Source organism: Salvelinus fontinalis, chromosome 38 (assembly GCF_029448725.1).
Source record: "Salvelinus fontinalis isolate EN_2023a chromosome 38, ASM2944872v1, whole genome shotgun sequence".
Classification (NCBI taxonomy): domain Eukaryota; kingdom Metazoa; phylum Chordata; class Actinopteri; order Salmoniformes; family Salmonidae; genus Salvelinus; species Salvelinus fontinalis.
In genome coordinates, this window is record NC_074702.1 from 23,790,780 (window position 1) to 23,817,381 (window position 26,602).

At 42.5% G+C, this 26,602-nt stretch overlaps 1 protein-coding gene across 1 annotated transcript in view; it reads right to left on the minus strand.

The window, feature by feature from the left end:
* The window catches only part of LOC129837973 (raftlin-like), a 68,246-nt gene that overhangs the window by 11,060 nt on the left and 30,584 nt on the right, over positions 1-26,602 (minus strand). The window contains exons 3-7 of the mRNA XM_055904578.1: positions 20,384-20,561; positions 16,256-16,364; positions 14,114-14,585; positions 11,271-11,474; positions 6,958-7,076 (exon numbers count right to left, since the gene is read on the minus strand). Coding sequence (XP_055760553.1) covers positions 6,958-7,076; positions 11,271-11,474; positions 14,114-14,585; positions 16,256-16,364; positions 20,384-20,561 — 1,082 coding nt within the window. The remainder of the gene's footprint in view (positions 1-6,957; positions 7,077-11,270; positions 11,475-14,113; positions 14,586-16,255; positions 16,365-20,383; positions 20,562-26,602) is intronic.

Sequence of the window (26,602 nt, forward strand, 5' to 3'; positions counted from 1 at the left end):
GTAAAACTAAGTACATGCTCTTCAACCGATTGCTGCCCGTATCCTCCCGCCCAACTAGCATCACTACTCTGGACGGTTCTGACCGAGAATATGTGGACAACTACAAATACCAAGGTGTCTGGTTAGACTGTAAACTCTCCTTCCAGACTCACATTAAGCATCTCCAATCCAAAATTAAATCTAGAATCGGCTTCCTATTTTGAAACAAAGCCTCCTTCACTCCTGCCGCCAAACATAACCTCGTAAAACGGACTATCCTACCGATCCTTGACATTGGCGATGTCATTTACAAAATAGCCCCCAACACTCTACTCAGCAAACTGGATGTAGTCTATCACAGTGCCATCTGTTTTATCACCAAAGCCCCATATACTACCCACCACTGCGACCTGTATGCTCTTGTTGGCTGGCCCTCACTACATACGTAGCTGTCGCCAAACCCACTGGCTCCAGGTCATCTATAAGTCTTTGCTAGGTAAAGCCCTGCCTTATCTCAGCTCACTGGTCACCATAGCAACACCCACCCGTAACACACGCTCCAGCAGGTATATTGCACTGGTTATCCCCAAAGCCAACACTTCCTTTGGCCGCCTTTCCTTCCAGTTCTCTGCTGCCAATGACTGGAACGAATTGCAAAAATCTCTGAAGCTGGAGTCTTATATCTCGCTCTCTAACTTTAAGCATCAGCTGTCAGAGCAGCTTACCAATCACTGTACCTGTACACAGCCAATCTGTAAATAGCACACCTCATCCCCATATTATTACTTACTGGGGTGCAAAAGAGCAAGAGGGTATCTCTACTTGCACATCATCTGCACATATATCACTCCAGTATCAATGCTAAATTGTAATTATTTTTGCCTCTATGGCCTATTTATTGCCTACCTCCCTACTGTACATTGATCTTTCTATTTTTCTTTTGTGTTATTGACTGTACATTTGTTTATGTGTAACTCTGTGTTGTTGTTTTTTGTCGCACTGCTATGCTTTATCTTGGCCAGGTCGCAGTTGTAAATGAGAACTTGTTCTCAACTGGCCTACCTGGTTAAATAATGGTGAAATAAAAAAATACAAAATTGGTGCTGATGGATGAAAACCTCGTCTCCAAAACAGAAACTTTTCAGGAAATGGAAAAAAACTGCCATATTTCCTCATTAATGAACATAACATTATGAAACTTCAGAAGCAATTTTGAATACATGTTCTTGGTCCTAGAGTCATGACATGTTCAGAATTAATTGAGGGGAGTTACTTCTTTCAATACATGTAAAATAAAAAAGTGCAGAATTGTAGGTACAAAGTATTCATCCGACAGCGATATATAATTTAGTACATTTTGGCTATTCAACATTTTGCAACACTCACTGCATGCTAATTGGCTGCTCAAATCGGGCAGCACCAATAGGATTGATGGCCTATTTCAGCTCATTACATCAATTAAGTCAAACTTAGCACCATGACATAAATGTTGGGAGAACTAGAGTCTAGACTACAAGTTAACATGAGAGGCCCTCTGACTGAAGACACCTGCATCAGTCAGCTGATTCTAGGCATCCTTTAAGGTTAGCTCTAGTTGGGCAGCTTAGTCTCCTATTCAAGTCTCCTATTCATAGGACCCCCACTTTTGTTAGTGTCTTATTGGTCAAGGTCACGCCAAATACTTATAACCACATCTCGTTCAGCCTATCAGCAGCCTTAATTTCCGGGACTTCAGTTTCAGTTGGTCTATGACCCAAGCACGCTGTGTCGTCAGAAACGTGCTTTTCCCAACCTGATGAGCACTTCTATAGTTTCCCCCCTGCGGAATGAATCTCTGTATGTCTGATGTTTAGTTGTGCGTGCATCTAAACGTAAGTGCCTTGAGATCTGTGTCATGTTATGTGGTTCTAGGTTTTGTGGTTTATTGTGAACAATTACCATGTGTTGAGCTTGTTAGCTAGCTCGCACTCCCACTAGCACTCCCGTTAGCATTTTGCATTGGAATGCATGAGCATTTTAGCATGACTGTTAGCGATTAGTGGCTTGTTGCGCCATAAATGAGCAATGCTATCTTCTATTCTAAATATATCACTCATGCTAATTGTATTTATATTATGTATACATTTCAACATTACTGTAATTTTTATTTGAGCAAATTTGCCTGAGTTTCATGTGTACAAGTCCAATAGGTTGTTGAGTCTATTGCCATGTGACTAAGCCTTATGCCTGCTGTAGTGCATAGCCCTCGCTGTTATATACTTACCTGTGCTAGCTTATACAGCCACATTGTTCATATTATAGCAGTGCTATAGTCTAAGTTTTCTTTCTCCCCGCTTTCCTCTCAGAACCACATAGTTAATGTCAGTTCTCACTGGACATGATTCTCAGTTATCTGAACCATGAGTTCAGATAACACACATTCACACACACACACGTCTCCTTCCATTAAACTCCCCCTAACCTGGACATCCGCCTCATCCTTCTGACCGGACATTCTGTAGCCTTAAGCCAGCACCTAAGATTTCTTGTTACATTCATGGTCCTTTGATTCTCTACAACCCATTTTTCAACACCCACCCACGTACACAGCCACACAGTGTCCTCTGTCTGAAATGCACTCTCCATTCACTCTCCTTTATTGGCATCTTTACACTATGTTGTTGGTCTTTAATCCTTTTTTGACATAATTTGGTTTCTGGTGACTGAAGTGGTGCTCTTCAAAGCTCAGGCATCTATACAATTGCTAGGAACGAATTACAACAATGTCAATGCTGTTAACTGGTGCCTCAAGCACACAGTATTGTTACTGGTAGAGTTAATTGTATAACGCCTCTCCGGATAATGGCCGTGCACTTTTGGGTTAAATGTAATATAGCCTGTGAGAAACTGAGGTAACACAGGGAAAACACGATGCCCTTGTTGTTCAATGTAATAGATGAAGGCATTTAGAATGACCTTTTTTGTAGTAAGGCATCTTAATGAGCATTTAGAAAAACATTATTGAGTGTTAAACAGTTAATCATGTTAAGTCCTATATATGTTTCACACACAGCCATATTATGAATAGATGCAGTGAAGAGGTCAAAGGAACTCGACCAAAACAATGGAAATGCCATGGAAACGCGTGGGGGAAAGATGGGGTTGTGGAAAGATTCAGAATCTCCTCATTTCCCCCCAGCAAAATTAGCATACATTTAGGCTATTGTTTATATGTGTATTTCACGCCATGTTGACGTAAAAATTGGTGTATAATGGTTGTATGGATGTCAACCCCAATACATGTTCATGTCATCACCAATGAACTGCATTGCAGTTAAAAACGACTTGGACTGCCACCACCTATTTCTGTATGGTACTGTAGCTATTATACCAGCTTATACGAACAGGAGTTAGCATTAAGCAGTCACTTCTTCTAAACCTGAAAAGGAATAACTTCTAAATGTTATGCAGCCAAATGTATCCAAATCGGACTTTAGTAACCACATTGTGGTCCTGTTACAATCACGACGGATTTGACGAATATCCACTTTGTTAGATTTATTGAAGGTGCACCAATCCGGCGCCATTCTATCCCCCACGGTCTGAGTATCATTGACCTCTACCGCATCTATGCTATATGAAGTTGCCAAGAATGTGTTTATGACACATTGTACAACGGGTGGATCTAAACCTGAATGCTGATAGGTCAAAACTGCATTCCAGCCGGTGTCTACTTCACAAGTTACCACCGGCTAAATCTATGACGTTAAAATGCCTATTTACTCCGTTCCACCTGACTGCGCAATCAACTGTCTCATCAGCCCAGCCAGGCAATATATAAACTTGATCTCCACTATAAAAAAGCATCTAGACATTATCTCACATTTCTTTTAGACTAACATTTAGTTTTCAACAGCGGATATTTGTATAAACTTCCTGTTTGTCTCTCCGACATTCGCAACGTTGTTTCAATGTTCAAGTTTGATCTCCAGCTGTTGCATTGTAAAGAACTTGTCGGAATGAGACAGACATGCAGATTTTCTCAGTCAATCACGAATCAGCATCATATTTATGGATATATACAAAGAAATGTTAATAGAAAACAGGTCAAAATAAATAAAGTGCAGCTCGTTTGCAGTCTTTCCAGCTTCCGTTTGAAGTGATTGTGTTAGCTGTGTTGTTGGCTAGCACCTCTGAACAATAGTGTACTGATCGCACCTCATTAGCTCATTCTTATGGATGTATACAAATAAATGTAACTAGAAAACAGCTTAAACAAGTGAAAATGCAGCTACTTTGGCTGCACTTTTTGACATGACTGTAAGTTAGCCGTAGTTGGCTAGCTAACAAGCAAGGGATAAGAACGTTGCCAGCCAGTATGGCAATAGAACATTTAGAACTAACAACTGGGTCTCATCCATAGATACAGAACAAAAAGACTGAGCGACTGGGTCACGTCTTTGGCAACCAAACGAATGACCAGCCGGCTTGGGTAGCAACCCTAGATTTGTGCCGGGACTATATCTTGTGGAAGGATGAAATGGTCTAAAAAAAAATCTGCGAAATAACATTTTTAATACAATTATGTAAATCATTATTTGAATGTGTTGGTAACCCGTTGCATAAGAGTGATAACACCCTCGAAGTCGGTGTTTGGAGGATATATTGGCACGACTTTGTCTCGGGCCTAACAACATACGTGCCAATATATCCTCCAAACACCAGCTTCTCTGGCATTATCACTTAAGTATAACACCTCATAAAACTTCAAGTAATGTACAGTATAGCCCAAATGTTGACCACATTGCACCACATGCATTCCAAATCCTCAAAGGACACAGTTAGGCATTAAATATTAGCAGTAGTGCTATCATAAATGATATTCACACACATCCACTTCCTGTTGTTTCCAGTTGGCGCGCATGTTATTTGTTAAATAATTTATCTAGAAACTAGGAGAGTGTTAGAAATACACTAACATGCCGGTATACTAACATTTCATTCCCTTCCATCAATATGAACTGATAACAAGGTTGCAAAATCTATAAAGAATATCTCTTCTAGGTCTCAAGGAGAAACTTCTTGTTGCAGCTGTAAGAGCTCAGTGATAAGGTAGGCATTGCATTATATCCAAGGCTGAACTTTCCTATTGATTTTCCTTTTGATACGAGAGACAGTCATAATTTTAGTTTCATTGTGTAGGAAATCATGTCTAGTTATTCATTTGGTGGGCTCCATGCACATCTACTGTTTGTCCTATTCAGTTAATTTAGTCATTTATTGTAGAAATTGGAAAAAAAGTCTTTGCACACTTCCAGTCAGATGCAAATTTCTTTCATTGTAGCCGAGCTTTGTCAGTCGACCTTCATCAGAGCATAGTCATTTGTTGAAGAAAATGTGAAGAATGTTTCTGATGGGCTAAAGTAGAATGTCCATCCATTAGACCGCAGAATTCTGAGCATCTGTACAGCTATTATTTAGCCTGACTTTTCTTGATTAAATGGTCTAACGTATACATTCTTACATATTGACTAATGTGAATGTAAAGTAACAAATAAATTGCTGTCGAAATGACCCATTCTCCCACAAAAAATGTGACATTAGTGACATTGAGGAAGGTCTGACTTTCTAGATTACAGACCACAAACCGTTTGGCCACAAACAGCTCCACATATCTACACTGTACCAAATCATACCACATTCTACCAACGTGATTGTGAATACTGTGCAAATAAATACTGTAATAACTCCTCATTTATGTTAAAAGTCCGATTCGTTTAGAAGTTTACTATCAATTAAAACAGAAGTTTGACATGTTCTGTGCCATACGAGAACAACATCTCTGAGAAAAGCTGCACTTCCTGCTTCAACACAACAATATTGATTGAATTCTCAGTGAACCAGCCTGTTTTCCTATTTTCCTGCTCATAAATCCAACCACCTGTCAGTCTTTCAGCAAGATGGGAACGAGAGCGCTGGGGAAAAATATCCCAATCAATATTCTGCATAATTTTAAAGTAATTATTCTGGCACCGAAACGACAATGAGCAGTGAGGATAATTTGCATATACATTTTAAGCAGTTATCATAATGAATGTGCCGTGTATGAAGTCTGATCATCCTTTGTAAAATAGTGTTATCAAGCTAACTTTAGGAGAGATTAGTCGAGCAAAATTGCTTTTGATAAGTCCTGGCCAGCACTTCTGATTGGATTCATTGGAACTCTAATGTGAACATCTAAAGTTGTTACACATTGTTGCTTTGTCCTTCAATTAACTTCCAAAGGTGCTTAAAAAAAGTCTATAAAATCCATGTTATTTCTCAGTAGTTGACAAAATAATTGCTGGTCTTTAAGACATTATTGCAGTATCTTTACCACAGTATTAGCTTAAAGATACCTACATACATTAAGATTTTCAAAATCGTACATTGTATAACCTTCACAAGACACAAGCGCCTAGGTTTTTGTGTGGTGTGGGACGCTAAACAAACATGACATTTTAAGGCGGCGAATATTGTGTAGTCTGAATTCTTTAGTAATTTTAAAGGGTTAAGAGCATTTTGATTTCAAGGGTTAAATTCTGTGTTTGTGAGCCGACTACCTCTCTGAGCTGGACAATTTTCCAGTCACATTTAGGGGACAAAAGTCTATTTTCACACTTCGACAGCCTCAAACTCTAAACTCGATTACAGTGACTGACACACACACACACACACACACACACACACACACACACACACACACACACACACACAACAGCCATATAGAAAAGCCTCAAACCCTTCAGAAGTAGACAGAAATCCATTTCCAACTTGGATTTGTGCAAACTGGGGACTTAATCGCTGGCCAGATAAGGGCTTGTTTGCTGCTGATAAGATAAGCCATCAAGCCACCGTGACACATGTGCCATAGCCACCATGGTTAGAGGGAATATTTCCATATGATGACTCTCACATAAAACACTCAAACGCTCCGAGCCATGTAAAAATCCCACTCACGTCAATGACAGTCCACTGCTCCACGACGATGGCGTCGTACGTGGTGGTCACGCTCTGGTCGCCGCCCTCCGTCCCCTCCTGGAAGATGAAGACGCTTTCCACCGACTTAGGCTGCAAATCTGTAGAAAATGGAGAGGGAGGCCATGAAGGAGTTAGTATTTACAGAATGGAGGGTGTCTGTCTGTCTGGCTCCCAGGCTCTCAGGCCTCTAGCCCGTGCAAAGAGGAGAGGGAAGTTAATGACATTACGCAGCCAACCAGCAACCCACAGACACTGGGCCATTTATTACCAGGCAGGGCTGCAGCATGGACCATTTGTATAAGCAAGGGCCAGATACGGATTGTGTAGCTATGACAGAACAAGAGAGAGTGTCTCCTTCAGGGAAGTAGCTTGGAGAATTTATAGATGAACAGACAGACATTATGGACAGATTGTTGACGCAGAACACGATTCATCTGAAAACAATGATATGCTTTACATATTGTAGATATTTACATGTAAGGACTAATACACCAAGACAGGGCCATGGTACCACAAAATAGCTTTTCTATAGACTCCATTTCATCTGAACCCCATGGATAAGGGTAACGTTCCCAGTTTGGGCATTATTGGGATAGGAATATTAGCGCGCTGGTGAGCTTCTTCTCCATCCCGCATTTCTTTTGATTCCATTGAGCAGTGTGCCAGAACCTCTTGCCCTTCAGACCAGGGCGCTCAGTTGGCCTGAGTGCTTTCTCATTACTCCTGTACCATTTACACACTAATAGAGTTTGTGCGGCCCAGGTTCCACCATGGGACACTCCACATTTCATTACTCTGCCCTAATAATGGGGGAACGAGGGCTGGCTGGAAAGGGAGGGACAACAGGGTCCTTTATTTCCCCCCAGAAAACCCATTTAAGGCTGCTGGATGCGCTCAATTGAAGACATCGCTCAGACATCTATTGGCTCCTTTCAAATACAGACATTGTCGTTGTTCATTCCCCCCTCTCCCGCCCTCCCTCCACCCTACCCCTCCTTTACATCCCCCCCATCCATTGTTCATCAGACGTCTCCCTGCTTGGCGTGTAATTGGAAAGCCCTCTTGGAGATTGGGTTGGCCTGCCGATGCACTGGGATCACTCAGGTGAGATGCACACAGGGATCGAGTCCCTTTGCTTAAGGAGGAGCACACTGGCTCCTGGCATGATGCTGCCAGACACTGAGTTACCGTGGGGTTGAGAGGTTTGGAGGATATGTAGTGACAACACAAATAACAGCATAACATTTTGAGTTGAGTCTTGATTGACAATGTAGTGAGTGAAACACGTGTTCATTCGCAATGGGACAATGTATTCTCATCGACTAGCCTATCCTCTCCAGGCACCTGAGGTTGAACATACTGAGTGAGACGTGCACATACTATCTCTGACACAGAGAGAGTGAACTGAAAGACAGAGCGAGTGAACTGAAAGACAAAGAGTGACACAGATGTACTGAGAGATAGTGACAATGGCGGCGTGAGTCGTGACACCGACTGACACGGAGCACCAACCTAACTAGGACTGAAGACAGGCACTAAGTGACAAAGAGACTGATGCTAGGTTGACATAGACTGAGATCAACTCCCGAGATTAGGCTGGCAATACTAAAGTACCTATTAGAACATCCAATAGTCAAAGGTATATGAAATACAAATGGTATAGAGAGAAATAGTCCTATAATAACTACAACCTAAAACTTCTTACCTGGGAATATTGAAGACTCATGTTAAAAGGAACCCCCAGCTTTCATATGTTCTGAGCAAGGAACTTAAACGTTAGCTTTTTTACATGGCAAATATTGCACTTTTACTTTCTTCTCCAACACTGTATTTGCATTATTTAAACCAAATTGAACATGTTTCATTATTTATTTGAGATACGATACGTTTACTATTGATACTTACGTTTATTTTAGCAATTATATTTAGTTTTGATACTTGAGTATGTTTTAAACCAAATATTATTAGACTTTTTCTCAAGTAGTATTTTACTGGTTGACTTTAACTTGAGTCATTTTCTATGAAGGTATCTTTACTTTGACAATTGGGTACTTTTTGCACCACTGCTCACAGTCATGCACACACACCTTCAAGCCCTATTGGACAACCAATCTTTGGCCATAAAAATTGCCAGCACAACTTTCCTCAATTCTGTTCACTGTGAAGTAATCTCTCTCTCATGCATATGAATAGCGCCAGCTACAAATCCTCATTGTCGCGGCGGAAATAGCATAAGCTAAGTGTAACAAAGAAAACACCTCCCATCAACACCATTAGTGTCAATTGACCAGTAAACAAACCGCTCCCCCTCAGAACTCCAGCCATGGCGTAGGGCGGCAGGGGTACTGTGACACGCTGGGCCTGATATAAATCTTTAATGCCCCTCTCATGACGCCGCAGGGTGGCGGGGCCATTAACGTTACACAGGAGCTGTCTACCAGTCCCACGATCTGCAAATTCAATAACAAACTAATATCCAACCCTCCGTGCCGGCGAGGTCTCTCTGAACCCACTCCCACCAGTCTCCCGCCTCCATCCCACCTAGCCACGCCGGGATATTAAACAGGACTTATTCCCCCTCCTCACCTACCCACTTCCTCAGTGAGCTTCACCATGGAAACCCATCTCTTCAGGGGCGAGGGCAGAGGAGCAGGAGGAGAGACAGCATGTGTGGTATTCCCCTGGACCATACCAGGCAGGCTGTCAACAGCCAGCCACAGTCGGGAGGTAGCGCCGGGTTTAGCAAAAGGCCAGCCGAGCAGGGGGAATTCATGAATATGTATTCGAAGAGGCGTAGGACTGTAGGAGTAAACAACAGCGAAACAAGTACAGAGCAATGAAGGGAAACTTCACCTTGCAGAGAAATGATTCCTCTGTAACTAGAAGGTACAGGGACATACATAGTTATTAGCATTGTCAATTCTGTTTTCAAAGAGAACCTAAAAGGAGTAACTGCCTACCGGTAACCACATTTGCTTGTTTTAGGGTTGTTACATATATAGGTTATTCCACTGGTGGTTACTTTGGTAGGCCTGTGATTTCATGTAAAGTGGGAGGACATCGGGAAAGTAGATGCACGACCAAACAGTTCAGAGGAAGAGCTAAACAACAGGAACAACAAGACCTCTTTCAGGAAACAAGGCATAACAGGACCATGCAGAGCATTAGTACACAGTTGTATTGCACTACATCCGAGACAGAGGACATGATGACAATCAGAGACACTTACTTTGCACTTCTGGTGCTCTGCTGTGACTGTCATTATCATCTCCAATCAAACCGAGTGTCATCGTCACTGACAGGCTTTTATTGTGCTGCTTCACGTTCCAGACTGCCCTTGATGTTTACAGAGAGGAGACGGTCTCAAGCGCCAGGGAGAACAGTTTCTTCTCATGCTCTAATGGATTCAGAAATGGATCTCAAAGGAGGTGCTAAATTTGTCTGCACGGCCATGGGTTCTCAGGCTTGTTAAAACCAGACGCTCCTCCGTTTGATGTAATTAGCAACAAACACGTGATGTTGTCTTGGCTTTGATATCCTACCGTTCACAGTTCCCAAGAGGGTCACACGAACACAACGTTCATCTCGACAAACTTGTCTGTTTTGAAAAGGGTTTGGCAGGCTGTTCCCGATACAGTATACTCGACAAGCTACTTCTGATAGAGAGCTGACATTTCCAGATCAATACAGAACACGGCCTAGCCAATATGTATTTTTAGAATACACTCATGCTGTAATATAAGATGCATATCTTAACCACACATAAAACATGGTAAATATATTAGAATAACCTAATAGAAAATAAGGAATTATAATAACGCGGTTCATTAACCCATTCGAAAGAGATAAAATATGCAAGGAGGCACTCATTTGCCATCAGGTTAATTATCTGTGTTTCAGAGGCGCTGATGCGTTCACTTTAGGAGATGAATGAATTATGACTCTTATTTACTCAGGCTGGGGGTTTGTGTCACCATCAGAATTAAGTGGCGTGCCCCAGGGTCTAGATGCAGAGAGCAGTGTGCAGTAGCACAGCACTCTACCAGAACAACAACAGCACAGACTGAACAGTTTGAAAAGGGAACAGGATATTTTGGCAATAGCTAAGTTTCCTTTGTCTTATTATTATTTATTTTTTTACATTATTTACTAATGTGGAACAAAATAAGAGGTTTGCCAGACGGATGAAAAAAGGACTGAGATATTGTGAAGAGGCCAATTACTTTGCTCGTACTATACCACAGAAGTACTGTGTGTAAAAACATGAAGTGGACGTTGGATAGTTTGTTTACCGTTGTCGTTGCCCAGGTGGAAGTATCCATCAACGAGTGAGGCCCCGTTGTTGAAGTGCTGGGTCATGTGATCCAGCCAGTTGGCCTCCACCCCTTTGACCCCCTCGTCACGGAGTTGAACCCTCAGCGGTACCTTCCCAGTGTAGTACTTCCGTTGGCCCTCACGGTCAGTTGGGTGGTTGAACAGGGCTAGCAGCTCCACCCCTGAGAACACAGAACACTCAATCTCCATCGCTATAGACTGTGCTGACATGAAACATGTCACGCAACAGAGATTTATAACGTGACAGAGTTGATACCCCGTACAGAGGTGATTTATGACACACAACAGAGTTGACTCATACCCCACAACAGAGGTGATTAATAACACATAACAGAGTTGACTCATCATTTTCCCACAATCCCCTACCAAAGGCTTGTGCCTCAATTGAAATGGTCTCCTTTAATATGAACCAATGCATACACATTTGGATGGACTGTTGTTTTGGCAGCAGCCATTTAAATCAAGTGCGGCATAATCTTCTCTTTTTACTGCTAATATCTGCCATCCCCATGTGAACCAGACGAAGGGCCAGAATGTGTTAGACTCCCACGAAGACTCACAAAAGACACACACACACACACACACACACACACACACACACACACACACACACACACACACACACACACACACACACACACACACACACACACACACACACACACACACACACACACACACACACACACACACACACACAGTACATCAGAGGGGACCATGGTTCAGTTGCTCTGGTTTTCTGTCAGTCATTCAGTCAGACACCCAGGAAGAATGAATCATTTATAACCATTTCCTTTCTGCCACGTCTGACTGATGTGACAGCTGGCCACCAAATTCCCAAAATCTTGTCGTTTTCCACTCTTCAAAGCTCCAGAATCAAAACTGAAAGACAATAATGCATCACAACTCTCCCTGCATACGTTGGAGAAACTACAAACTTATTGAAAACCAAGCCAAGTCATTTCAACAACGTCGCTTCACAAATCTTCATTTTTCTGTTTGTTTTCCCTCAAAAAGACTGAATTTAAATGAGGTTTTCACATAATATTAAAGTTGATGTTTACTTGTTCAAGGCCAGCGGTTTTGAGGAACTGCTAGCTTCACCATTCCACTAAATGCTCTGCGTCTGCAATGTGTCACAGACCGTTTATAATTCATGCATAGCTGACAGAGACCTTGCGCTAATGCATCCGACTAAACCAGACAGCTCAATGGTAACGCATTTAAAGAGAAGACAATCGTGGTAAATTGTATAACATACATTTTGTAACACTTAGAACAATTTGTGGCATGTGTTATTTCCATTTGACAGCTAGCTTTGTATGCAAAGGGTTAAACGTGAGTTACGGTAGAGGTATGACCTGGAGCTAAAGATAATCCAGGGATTCATACCTGTCAGATCATTCCCACATGATAACCACTTCACAACGCAACTGACTCGACAATTTTAGCATCAGGGGCATCAGAGTAAAACAAATATTTTAGGGTCGCCCTTGACTTGCCCTGAGAATTGGATGGTGATAACACACAGTAGGGTTTATTGGCTATTGAGACCTGCCAGGACACAGTCGCATGGAAAATATCAGACGACAGGCCTGCTATGAGACGATACCTTGTGTGGTCCAATCATTTAAGAAAATTGACAACTAACGAGTAAACGAGCGCCTGAACGCAATTACAACATTCCAAATGAGTCCCTTTAAAGTCTGACCTGATGGATGCCTGTCCAAGTGACAAGGTCAGGCCCATAATCCTAACTGATAATGTGTACTGTGCAGAACCACTGTTGAACATGACAGCATCTGTTCTGCTAATCCACCCTCCTCAACACTGATTTAATCAGGACTAACATTTCATAATAAATACACGCTCAACATGTAGGCCAGCTTCCTCTGCAACATGATTTTTAGTTGGAGAGTGGTTAGCTTCATACTGCTTCATTTCTAAGAGGTAACACCAATAATGATGTGTGTGAGTGACCATTGTGATGTTTGTCCAATCTCTGTCTTTTTATATACCATCACGTCCTCCTCTCACACCTGTGATCCCACAGGAATGTTCTCAGCACTACATTTCAATAATCTCAACGCTCTTTGATGCTATTTTAGAGCACGTCGGTTTCATGTCCCAGTTTCACTTCTGACTGTTGGCGTGTGACCCTGTTCCCTGTTCCACATTCTGCTGTTGTTTACTGTACACCTACAGAATCAGGAGTCAGGAGGATTATAGGGGCAAAGCCACCCAGAACTGAGACTTTGAGTCAATTTCAGCAGTGAGCGCATTAGCGAAGAGGACAAGGGCACTTGGCACATGGTCACACACCATGCTGGCTATGCTGTGGTGGTGGTGTGGACTGTGGAGGTTTGGGAATGAGGGAGGAGGCTGAGTGAGGTGGGGAGGGGAATTATCTCACTGCAATATGCACTGGAGGGACGTCCAGATGGACCAGGGTACTGTGTCTACAGGGAGCCAAACATGTATGGGCACATACATGCGCACACACACACACACACACACACACACACACACAAATGGGTGCATTCAACACACATGCGCATTTTATGAGCACGTTTTCCAACTGGGGTTGAAAGAGAATGTGTGAGCGAGAGTGGGAGAGAGAGAAGAGCTGTCCATCTGGTATTCTAAGATGCTGAAATATGCTAATTGAATCCCACTTTATGCTGCACCACAGTGTGAGGAAATTGAAGAACCATTTATGCTGTTTCAAGTTAAATCTTGCCTGGCATACTGTATATGAATCCAATTACATAGTAACGAATGGAAATCTGACAATACTCACCACTGGCTCTCTGAGTGTGACGGCTTGGTTTCTCCTTCAGTTCCACAACGTTTGTCTTGTTATTGTTGTGTGTCAGTGTGTCTTCCACTATAACATCCTGATCATGATCTTGCTCGCTGTCTGTGGATGGTGTTATGGGAAGAGAGGATCTTCCATCATGGTTGCTTTCCCCGACAGTAGTCTCACTCCCCCCAGTGTCCCTAGTCTGGTCCTCTCCCTCCCCACCCTTACATAAGGAGCCTTGGTCCTCATCGGCCCCAGTGTCCATTGCCTGCTCCTGGGCTCCTGGTTCTCCATTGGCCCAGGGGCTAGTGGGGCTTCGGCTGCTCAGGGAGCCTAGCACGGAGCTGGGGCTGGAGTGGAGGGAGAGGGAGGGCGTCTCTGGTTCTCTGGTCTGGGTACCTCGTACCCCACACGGCTCCTGGATGAAGCCCACAAACATGACCCCCTGGTCTGCAGCATCCTGGACCTGCTGGAGAGACAGACAGCAAACAACCGCCTTAGAGAGATCCGTGGACAACCTGACTTTTACAAATACTATTTAATAACACCAACCTTTCATACTGTATGCTGTGTTATGATGGACTGTTATTTAAGATCACTTTGGCTAATCATGAGCAAGATCAATGTTTTAGCTAGTGCTCAATGGACTTTCTAAAAAATTTGTGATAACCTTGAAACACAACCTAGAACTTAAGCACACATTGTTAAGTCGTACCATTATAGAAGCATGGCAATTTCCCCCCCTGAATTCCCCTAATTTACTCCCTATTTTATCAACCAAATGGATTCCAGGGGAACTGTTTACATACCTGGTATTAGCATATAATTATAGAGCCCCCCCCCCCCCCTCCCTCCCTCCACCCCTCTTCCCAGCATCAGCCATTCAAATTGAAATAGAGTTGATTGGATTGCAATGGCTCCAGCCCTGGCAGGACTGCATCCCAAATCAAGCATGGCTTTTCCCATTTCACTGTCATCTGGCATTTTATGTCAATATTGGGATTTTCCATCAAATGAAATTGAAATGTTAACTGTCAAGCAATGTTAATGATGCCATTCTCCATTCACATTCTGTCATAAGATCCAGCCAGAGGCAGTACATTCAGCAAACTGCAGCCGGGGACCAGGAGAATCCAAATCAAATCAGCATGGGTGCCATATCACAGGTTATCCTCTATTAAATTAAATTGTAAAACAGTCACATCGTTTCCTAGCTGCATTGTTTAATATCTATTGAACATTCACTCAGCACTTGCACATTTTTATTCCCAGCCAAATTGCAAAATGGAATTGCCAAGATGAAAAGAAAAATATTGGTTCTCATTTGAGGGTAACGTTGTCAGTCAATGAGGGAGAGGGATCATTTCTACTGTTGTGTGTGTGTGTGTGTGTGTGTGTGTGTGTGTGTGTGTGTGTGTGTGTGTGTGTGTGTTAACTCAGGTGTGAAGGTAATGGATAGCCTTTGAAATGGTCCGCATTGAATGGAAAATCACACTATTGTGTATTGCACGTGCTCAGGTCAGAGAAACAGATAAACATCATATGTTTCTGTTACATTGCTATTTATAATGACACGTCTCTTTGCTTTTAATAGACGTCTGTGATATCTCCTAATATGATATGGTCATGGCCATCAGCTTGCTTGAGAATGAGAGCAGGCCTCTGTCAAGACTCTCATATTCCAGTTCTACATAGGCTACATATTTCCTATTTTCCAGACATTAGAGAGAGTGCTCCAGGCACAGAGAGTTTGAAGGTCAGAATGAAACTCTGGTCCTCAGGCGACTGGCCGGCTGAACTGATAACTCATTTCCACTCACCAATGTTTTATTAAAACTAAGGACCGTCTCGTCTATTGGCTGTGGAAAGCGAGTCAAGATAAAGACAACAAAGATGTTTTGCCCACAGAGTCTTTAGGACCTATAGGCTGGTCAGTTGTGTCCGTGATCGGAGTCCACTATACCCTTTTCACACGATCATGCCACCCGAACAAAACTGTGCCGACTTAATATTTTCGTTCACATCGATGTCCTTTTCAGCACAGTTGTGAATGCCTAACCACTAACCAGGCCAGCTCAGCACAGCTTGGCTTGGCTCAGCTCGTCTCAGTAGTGTGCCAGGGCCTTATCTGAGGCTCACCTTCTTGACATAACCCTGGATGAGCTCAGGGGTGGGCACCTGGTCGGTAGACAGACACTGCTCCAGCTGCAGACGGTAGGGAGCACAGCTCGCCTGGCTCTTCTCCAACCTGCAGTAGCAGCCCACACAGCAGGAGAGAGAGGAACAACACATTTCAGCCACAGTCATTTCAGTCTTACACGATACAGACATACACCACATTCAGTAATACATATCTGAAATGGTTGCACATCGAAATCCTTGGAAATGAAGTATTTATAGATTTATGCAAAGAATTTATGCTCATCCATATTAATAAATCACATATGAGCCGTGTTAATGTAATTGTTGGCCTGTATGACAAAAAAAAAGAACCACTTAACGTAGACACAAATCAGGATTGAAAGGGGCACATTAGGGTGCGATAGGAAACCCAATGAAATACAAAATCTGGTCTTGTTTTTCCACTCAGTATTGTGGGTGGATGGAATCTATTTATATGTATTTTTCTATTTTCTCTGGAGGAAATCCCACAGCTAGCCCTGGGGGAGGCCAATGCCCCAGCTTCCATCACTCTGCTTCACTTCTCATCCTGTTGACAACACGGATGGGGCCCTTCCACCTTCGCCACAGCGTGTGTGCATGTGTGTGTACAGTATGTACCTGTATTTGTGTGTGTAAGGAGACTTTAAACATTATCACATGCAGCCCAGGCCTAGCTCTCTCTCTCTCTCTGTCACACTGACTTCACAACACAGCGGGAACCTGAGTCATCTCTCACAGTCAACAACAACCCACAGAAGTCAGACATCACTGTCACACCAGTCACCCATCATTATTCAACTTATCCCAGATCAAATGTCAGTAGCAAACTGTGTCAAGGAAAATCTGCACATTGGATGCTCTGAATCAGGTAGAGGTTTTTGCAAACTTACTGTGCAATTCACAGCACCGTGAAGCCTCAATATAAAGGAAAACCGCTGAATTCTTGCTATTCGTTTTCCACGTTCTGTTATTGGAAATCATGAAAAGCAGATTGGATCTGTAAACCTGAGGAGGGCTCAAATCCATAAAGGACAAAGTGGGAGAAAAGTACATTCAAAAAGTCTCCCATCGTCTCTCTAGAGGCACATACTTCTTTAAAAAAAAAATCACCCGCAGTCCATTTTCTCGGTGTGAAAAAGGTAACTTGCATTCAACCCCACAGCTCTGCTGTCAACCACCAGGCCACATGTGGCTAGAGTAAGTGTCAAACGCATGCCTGGCTCCAGCCTGCAGCTGGCCTGACTGCAGCCTCCTCCTGGTGGTACGTCTGCCGGACTTCCCACTCTCTATGCAGACTGCTGCTGCTGCGATGTATTCAGCTGCACTGTCAGTCAGGTTCAACCGTTCAAGGTTCTGTATCCCGGACCACAGGGAGTATTAAAGGCACAGTCTGGGATTTGGAATCTGGGAATGGTTATTTTAATTCTTGATATGGTGGGGCGTGTTGAAATTTGTTGAATCCCAAAATGTAGCTTTAAACCCAGAAGCCCTCACATTGGGCGCCAAAATTGCAATTCAAAAATCACAATCTCCATGACAACGGCTCGGTCAGGATCCACCATCGAACCTGTGATGAGCAATCTTTCATCCCTGGCCTTTAATAATATAGCACATCTTGTCTAATGTCAGCTTTCACAGAGTCATTAATCATTTCATTGGACGAATCCCCTCTAATGGTTTCTGGTCCATACAGCTCTCTCCCCGAGCGCATGTCAATTCTACAATTATCCAATAGATGATGAATATATCCCATCAGACACTGCCTGCTAAACTGTAACCCGGCTACGCCCCAACCAAATTGAACATTAGGAAATTTGACAGTTGACATTTGAAAATTAAAATGGTCCTATCCATTCTCTCTGTTCTGCAGATTTGAGCAGGTTACCACGGTCACCAGCGACAAATCACAGTCAGAGACAACAGGCTTTTAAAGTTATGGCCTACTTAAAGATGCACTCCAGGATCTTAAGCACAACAAATTCAGAACGTATAGTACAAATTGGATTGAAAAGATGTCATTGCAAAAAAACAACCTTTGTAGGACATGAAATATCATACAAAATGAATGATGTACTGTAGTACACAATTTGATGACACAGTACACAAGGGGACCACTTTTGGCTCGTGAGCGTCACTTTCAAAACGACCGGCTGAAACGATACAAACATTTGAGAGTGTATCTTTAACTGAATAGTCGTTCCAGGTGACAGTGTTTAACATGAACAATACTGGCTCCCAGCTCTATATAGGCTACCTGCCCCTGTGTAATTCCTGGCTCTAGAAGTTTTTGCAATGTCACACTACTGTGCAGCTATATCCTTGTTCACTGATGCTTTACAATTGAGACTAATACTGTAGAAAATTGGCTGGGATTGTATCCAAAGAGACATTGTGTGCATACTAAACACAGCACATCCAGCTGCTGCTAAGCATAGCCTAGCTGCTGTTCTTGTTCTGGTCCCTGTTCCATCTCTCTCTCTCTCTCTCTCTCACAGACACACTATCTCTCCCCGTCTGTCTGTCTCTCCTTCTGTCTGTATCAAGCTGACGCATAGCGCACTGCAGAGCGAAGAAGACACTTTGGGTCTGTTTGCTTTGGGAGAGTGATGAATGGTTGCACTGTCATCTGCAGTTTTCGCTCCCTGATTCAAGGGACTGACAAGGGAATAGAAAAGGAAGATGCTACCTGGTTGATTTAAAAAAAATCCCCCCTCCCCCGGGCTGGTGCTGATGCGAGCAGCCGTCTCCACGGTGACAGACGCTGTGATAAAGCAGGACGGTTTGGTCGGAGCCATCAAAGGATGGCAGCTCTTTCCCCTTTCTAACTCCTGCTCTTTCACACTCCAGCTGTGATCTTGTTTTCTCTCTCTATCGCTTTCTATTCCTCTCCTCATATTCTCTTTTTTCCTCCAGAGGAAGGCAACCATGTCAGTGTGTAAAAACCCCATGCTGCTGCCCATTCAACCATCCCTTTTCATACAGAATCAATATTTATGTGCTCCCAGCATAGGATTAGTGTCTGGAACTTGTTTGTGAGTGTTTTTTGTGTAGAGACAGTGGGAGAGAGGTGTGATGTATTTCCCTAGACCCTAGGAGCTCATTAATGGGCACAGGCTGTCTTTAGAAAGAAGGCGAGAGTCACCTGAGTGGACGGATAGTTGTGCTTTACAACTAACTAAACCCTCCACCTGTACCAGCCAAATGGTTTGATCCTTTCAAGACAACACTAGGCAACCAGGAAGCACACAAAAAGAACATCAGGGCAAGGAGCCTAAACCTCAATATACTGAGGAATGTGCAGGAATTATTTGTCCATGTTTGGAATTATTTATTTTAGGAATCTCGAGGTGAGGAATTCCTGGATCATAATTCAACGAGGGGAGAGTCCGGGGATTTATGGAGTCTGGCGTCACTGTCTGACCCCAGGGCTCTGGATCCACAAGAGAGAACAGACCAGGCCATAAAACACTGTTAAGAGGGGAGGGTGAGAGGTTTAACTGCTGCCCCTCTAACCTCTCTGTGGGGAAAGAGACTGTCTGGTTCTACTTCACACAGACAGTCATTCCCAGAGACAGACCTGCATGTGGCCTAACACTCTCAGTAAACATGCATGAAACCGCTGTTCTTCATAGCAGCCAGCTGGTAGAACACGGGGCACGCGAGCCACGCGGTGCTTCAGCTGGAAACCACCACCACCAGCCTCACCCCGCCATGCCCTTCACATACACTTGGAGTAAAACCATGCCCTGATCCAAGCTGACTCTCACCCAGGGTTTGCAACACTGACAGGGGCCCGGGTGGAGGGCAGATGTGGGGTGCAGCTGTGACTTTGGCCCATTCCACATGTTGGCCGAAGCATCAACAGCTCGGAAAGAGATTATTTGCTTGCTAACGTCCAAAACAACAGCCCTGTGACAGCTAGCCCAAAACAACCTCTGTAATACCAACGTCTACATCCATGTGGTAATATACATTTTTATTTGCTATACATATTACGTAATGACAAAGATTACGTAAACACAAGGGTATTGACCCTGGATAAGGCTTATGCTAATTTTGTCAATGTAGATGCTCTGAATAAGTGCAATGTGTGTGTACTCGTACCCATCGTCGAGTCGGATCAGCACGGCCCTGTAGAGCTGGTGCTGGGGGCTGACTGCGTCGGAACCACAGGGATGAATGAAGGGGTGAACGGCAACCAGGGAAAAGCCCTGCTGGTACATGTCCTGGAGCAGGGCTGGGAGCTCCCGCACAGACGAAAGACACAGTGTAGATGAGCCATCTGAAAGACAGGGAACGAGACAAGGTACAGTTTCTGAAGAACATGTGTGTGATTGGTTCAGGTGTTTTGTCATGGTAGTGATAGTAATGACTGCAGTAGTAGTAGTAGTAGTACTAGTAGTCCTCCTCCTCCTCCAGTGAATGATACTCAAATTCAGGTAAACGTGATAAATAGAAACGAGATTCAGCAACTTTTGGAGGACAATGGAATTCAATAAATAAAAGTTTCTTTATTGTTAAAAGTAGAACCAAAGCGTTTCGGCTTTTGGATTTCTTTAGGACTTTAAAACATACACAGGGAATTATCATGTACAACCAAGAAAAGTCTCACAAAAAGGTTACATTCAAATGGAATCTGGTTGAACTCATCCATGACCATGTCAAATAGAGATACAGAAACCAAACAGAAAACATCCCTATCAAATGTCATAATACTTTAATGCAGTACAACAACCCAAACGTAAGCAGGACCGGATGGCAGTGTTGATCCACGGAGCATTTTCAGTTTGTTTTAGCATCATGCCTTTGGCTTTGGCTCCCTGGTCTGAGAGTTAATAAGATAGGATAAAAATCCAATCAAAGCTGATTGTTTAGCTCTATGATACGAGCCGCTTTCTGAGGAGAGCTTTGATGCCTTCTCGACAGGGCTTAACCTCCCAATAGGAGTGGTGAAGACAGACGCTTGGAATTAACAAGATAGTAGACTCGCTGAGTGACCAGATATTTTGACGTGGGGGGAGAAGGAAGGGGGGGGGGGTATTTTCTCTTCTTTTTTCCTTAAGCCTAGTCGTATCAGCACAATCCAAGCAGCTCAGCCAAGCCATCCACGGCTCCCAGAACGCACTGTGAGGCGACATTTAAAGCGGTCCAAACAGCTGGCCCGCGTGGGAAACAGTCAAGACAAAGAGCAGGATGGAGGGAAGGAGGAGGAGAGGGGGGGTACAGAGGCTGGTTGTCTGTCTGTTTGATCTGTCACATGTGAAACAAGTTGTGGGAATGTCACTGCTGGTAATTGGAATCAGTGCGGCATAAAGTGGGAATAAAAAGGCAAAGTCCATGGGAACGTCGGTAACGGAAAGTATATGAGAGTTCACGGTCAGGTCAGGGAAGGATAATTTGTTCATAGAGAAATACTCACAGCTTCATATCACTGTATAATACATCAACAAAGAAATGCTCAGGACAATATTAGCGTAACTCTCACTTCAGCATTTGTGGTTGAATCGATGGTGGTATATACACGGGTTCACTCAAATGAAATGAAATTACGGTGTTTTCCCAGTCAAACTACAAATCAAAAAGACTTACTGTGCCTGTTTCTATTTGCCAATTACTTTGGTTGATTTCACTTTTAACTGTGCATGTCTGTGAACTAATATAATAACTCAATTGTTCTACCAGTCTATAGTACACTACTGTAACACAATAGTATGTCTTACAATACATCAGAGTTTCCCAAACTCGGTCCTGAATAACCAAGTCATCATCAAGCTTTCATTATTTGAATCTGCTCTGTAGTGCTAGGGCAAAAACACAAAACGTGCACCCCGGGGGGCCCCAGGACCGAGTTTGGGAAACCCTGCAGTAAATCACCAGTACAACAATAGAGGAAAGGGGAGCAGTGGAGCAAGCCTTGTATTGCCAACCAGGAAACAGCAGCATTGTGGAGGAGATGAAAGCTGATTCAGTGAGGATTTGAAGTCTCTCCTGGGCATGGAACCAGAGGTTCATTGTGAAACAGCTACAAAAAAAGCCTCTGTCCCCTCAGGACAGTGACTGGTTGGCTAAAAATATCCACACATTTTCTCAATCACACTCTGTCCTACTCTGCCACAATACAGGAGCTCCCAGAGCTAAAATGCATGACAGAGAAAAGAAATAGGCCACCCTCTCAAAATGTGTGGAACATAATTTTTTTCTGCCCTACTGCCATTGGAAATGTAATTAATCCTTCTGTGATTTTATTTTCCCGTTTTGGTGATTCACAAACTCTTTGCCCTTTCCCTTGAGGCTTGGTTCTGTGCTGTGTATGTATGCCGGGTCTGTGAGATGGTGGATATATAATAACGTGACTAGAATTCTCTCTGCTTACTTTCTGAACACTCCATTGAGATGAGTAAATATAGAATATGGTTTTCATTAAGAGCCAATGGAAACACACCCATAGGGGTCTTCTTAAGTTGCCACTAATCGCTATAAGAGCTGCTCCTGAAATCTAATCCAAAAGCCTTTATACGGTGACCAACCGATATGTATATTTATCATTCAAACATCTATTTGAAGCCTAATGCAGGGTAATGCAAGGTCTAACAAAAATGTGTGACGCGGTGAGAGCGTTTATTTGGCGATAAGACCCTGTTATCCATATTTTTTTTACATCGCTTTTTTAGGTAGATAAATTCAGATTTGATTCTGTGCAATGTATGTATGTATGTATGTATGTATGTATGTATGTATGTGTAACGGGCTTCCTCTTTCTCTTCATCCGAAGAGGAGTAGCAAGGATTAGACCAAAATGCAGCGTTGGAGGAACCAGACGAAGACGGAAAACTCTTGAACAAATACCAAAACAACAAACGAAGTAGACAGACCTGGACTACGAACTTACACGTAACAAAGAACGAACGAACAAGTACTGACTACAAACGAAAACGAACTCACGATACAGTCCCGTATGGTGCAACAAACACTGACACAGGAAACAACCACCCACAAACAAACAGTGTGAAAACACCTACCTTAATATGGCTCTCAATAAGAGGAAATGAAAACCACCTGCCTCTAATTGAGAGCCATATCAGGTCACCCTTTAAACCAACATAGAAACACAAAACATAGACTACCCACCCAAACTCACGCCCTGACCGTCAAACACATACAAAATAACAGAAAACCGGTCAGGAACGTGACAGTATGTATGTATGTATGTATGTATGTATGTATGTATGTATGTATGTATGTATGTATGTATGTATGTATGTATGTATGTATGTATGTATGTACAGTTGAAGTCGGAAGTTTACATACACTTAGGTTGGAGTCATTAAAACTAGTTTTAAGTCGGTTAGGACATCTACTTTGTGCATGACACAAGTAATTTTTCCAACAATTGTTTACAGACAGATTATTTCACTTATAATTCAATGTATCACAATTCCAGTGGGTCAGAAGTTTACATACACTAAGTTGACTGTGCCTTTAAACAGCTTGGAAAATTCCAGAAAATTATGTCATGGCTTTAGAAGCTTCTGATAGGCTAATTTACATAATTTGAGTCAATTGGAGGTGTACCTGTGGATGTATTTCAAGGCCTACCTTCAAACTCAGAGCCTCTTTGCTTGACATCATGGGAAAATCAGCCAAAATTTGTAGACCTCCACAAGTCGGGTTCATTCTTGGGAGCAATTTCCAAACACCTAAAGGCACCACGTTCATCTGTACAAACAATAGTACGCAAGTATAAACACCATGGGACCACGCAGCCGTCATACCACTCAGGAAGGAGACTCGTTCTGTCTCCTAGAGATGAACGTACTTTGGTGCGAAAAGTGCAAATCAATCCCAGAACAACAGCAAAGGACCTTGTGAAGATGCTGGAGGAAACGGGTACAAAAGTATCTATATCCACAGTAAAACGAGTCCTATATTGGCATAACCTGAAAGGCCGCTCAGCAAGGAAGAAGCCACTGCTCCAAAACCGCCATGAAAAAGCCAGACTACGGTTTGCAACTGCACATGGGGACAAAGATCGTACTTTTTGGACAAATGTCCTCTGGTCTGATGAAACTAAAATAGAACTGGTTGGCCATAATGACCATCGTATGTTTGGAGGAAAAAGGGGGAGGCTTGCAAACCAAAGAACACCATCCCAACAGTGAAGCACGGGGTGGCAGCATCATGCTGGGGGGGTGCTTTGCTTCAGGAGGGACTGGTACACTTCACAAAATAGGTGACATCATGAGGCAGGAAAATTATGTGGATATATTGAAGCAACATCTCAAGACATCAGTCAGGAAGTTAAAGCTTGGTTGCAAATGGGTCTTCCAAATGGACAATGACCCCAAGCATACTTCCAAAGTTGTGGCAAAATGGCCTAAGGACAACAAAGTCAAGGTATTGGAGTGGCCATCACAAAGCCCTGACCTCAATCCTCTAGATAATTTGCGGGTAGAACTGAAAAAGCGTGTGCGAGCAAGGAGGCCTACAAACCTGACTCATTTACACCAGCTCTGTCAGGAGGAATGGGCCAAAATTCACCCAACTTATTGTGGGAAGCTTGTGGAAGGCTACACGAAACGTTTGATCCAAGTTAAACAATTTAAAGGCAATGCTACCAAATACTAATTGAGTGTATGTAAACTTTTGACCCACTGGGAGTGTGATGAAAGAAATTAAAGCTGAAATAAATAATTCTCTCTACTATTATTCTGACATTTCAGATTCTTAAAATAAAGTGGTGATCCTAACTGACCTAAGACAGGGACTTTTTACTAGGATTAAATGTCAGGAATTGTGAAAAACTGAGTTTTTAAATCTATTTCTCCAAGGTGTATGTAAACTTCAGACTTCAACTGTATATGTGTGTGTGTATTATTTATATTCATATATATATATATACACATACAGTTGAAGTCAGAAGTTTACATACACCTTAGCCAAGTACATTTAAACTCTGTTTTTCACAAAACTGCAAATGCATTTTGCACCCCAGGAGAGGGAGGAAGATGGTGAGAGAAGCAACAAAATCCCCAAGAATCATGTTCTGCCATGGCCATCTCAGTTGCCGAACCTCAATCCAATCGAAAACCTGTGGGCTGAGTTGAAGAGGGCAGTTGATAAGCGCAAACTCAAGAATGTGAAGGATCTTGAAAGTATCTGCATAGAAAAATGGTCCAAAATCCCTCCAAATGTGTTCCTTAACCTTGTCAAACATTTCAGGAAAAGACTCCATGCTGTTGTCCTTGCTAGAGGTGGTTGTACTAAATGAGTGCCAATAATTATGAAACCTTGATTTTGGTGAAATGTATTTTGAATTAAATAATTGTATGATTTTGGTTGGTTCCATTGAAACATGAATAAAGTACAGTATTTCTCACATGTTGGTATTTTGAGTTTATCTCTATAATTATATTGTTTATATTTTTTAAAGTATTGTTTGTGCATTGCCAGTCAGGGGTGCCTGTAATTTTGGAGCACACTGTATATATCTCAAGTCAAAGTTTGCGTTTAATATCGTAAATGTGAGGGCCCTTGTTTGAAAAGCCCATAGTCAAACTGAGGCAGTCTGGTTAACGTTATCAACAAATAGGAAGCCAATTACTTTTCCCTTTTTTGTTTACCCAGAATTTATTTGAACTTACATTAACAGAAAAAAATAATAATCGTACCTTGACAAATAATGAAAGAAAAGGCTCCTGGCTGACAGCCAATAAATTGGTTTTCTGTAAAATTCTGTTAGCACAGAGTCATCAAACAAAATACTTCCATTTAACAATGAAGAGAAAACAAAATGTGGGAATTTCAAAAAATGAACTGCTTCCCCAGGTTATGTTCACACACAGGCCATGTTAGGTGAAAATAAGTTTAACTGTTGGATACTATTTTAAAAAAGTAATTTGTTTAGTTGTTCTTCTTTACATGGAAACTGCCTGACATTGACCACATGAATGCATTTTCTTGTGTGTGAGAGTCATCCTCCAGAACATGATGACCCAAACAAGTTTCAAATACTTCTCAATCATCTTACACAACACATTATAGTGATATACAGTGCTTTCAGAAAGTATTCAGACCCCTTGACTTATTCTAAAATATATTAAATAAAATAAAAATCCTCATCAATCTACCCAAAATACCCCATAATGACCAAGCGAAAAACATTTTTTAAATCTTTGCAAATTTATAATAAAATAAATAAATAAACGTATTTACATAAGTATTCAGACCCTTTGCTATGAGGCTTGAAATTGAGCTCAGGTGCATCCTGTTTCCATTGATCATCCATGAGATGTTTCTACAACTTGACTCGAGTCCACCTGTGAT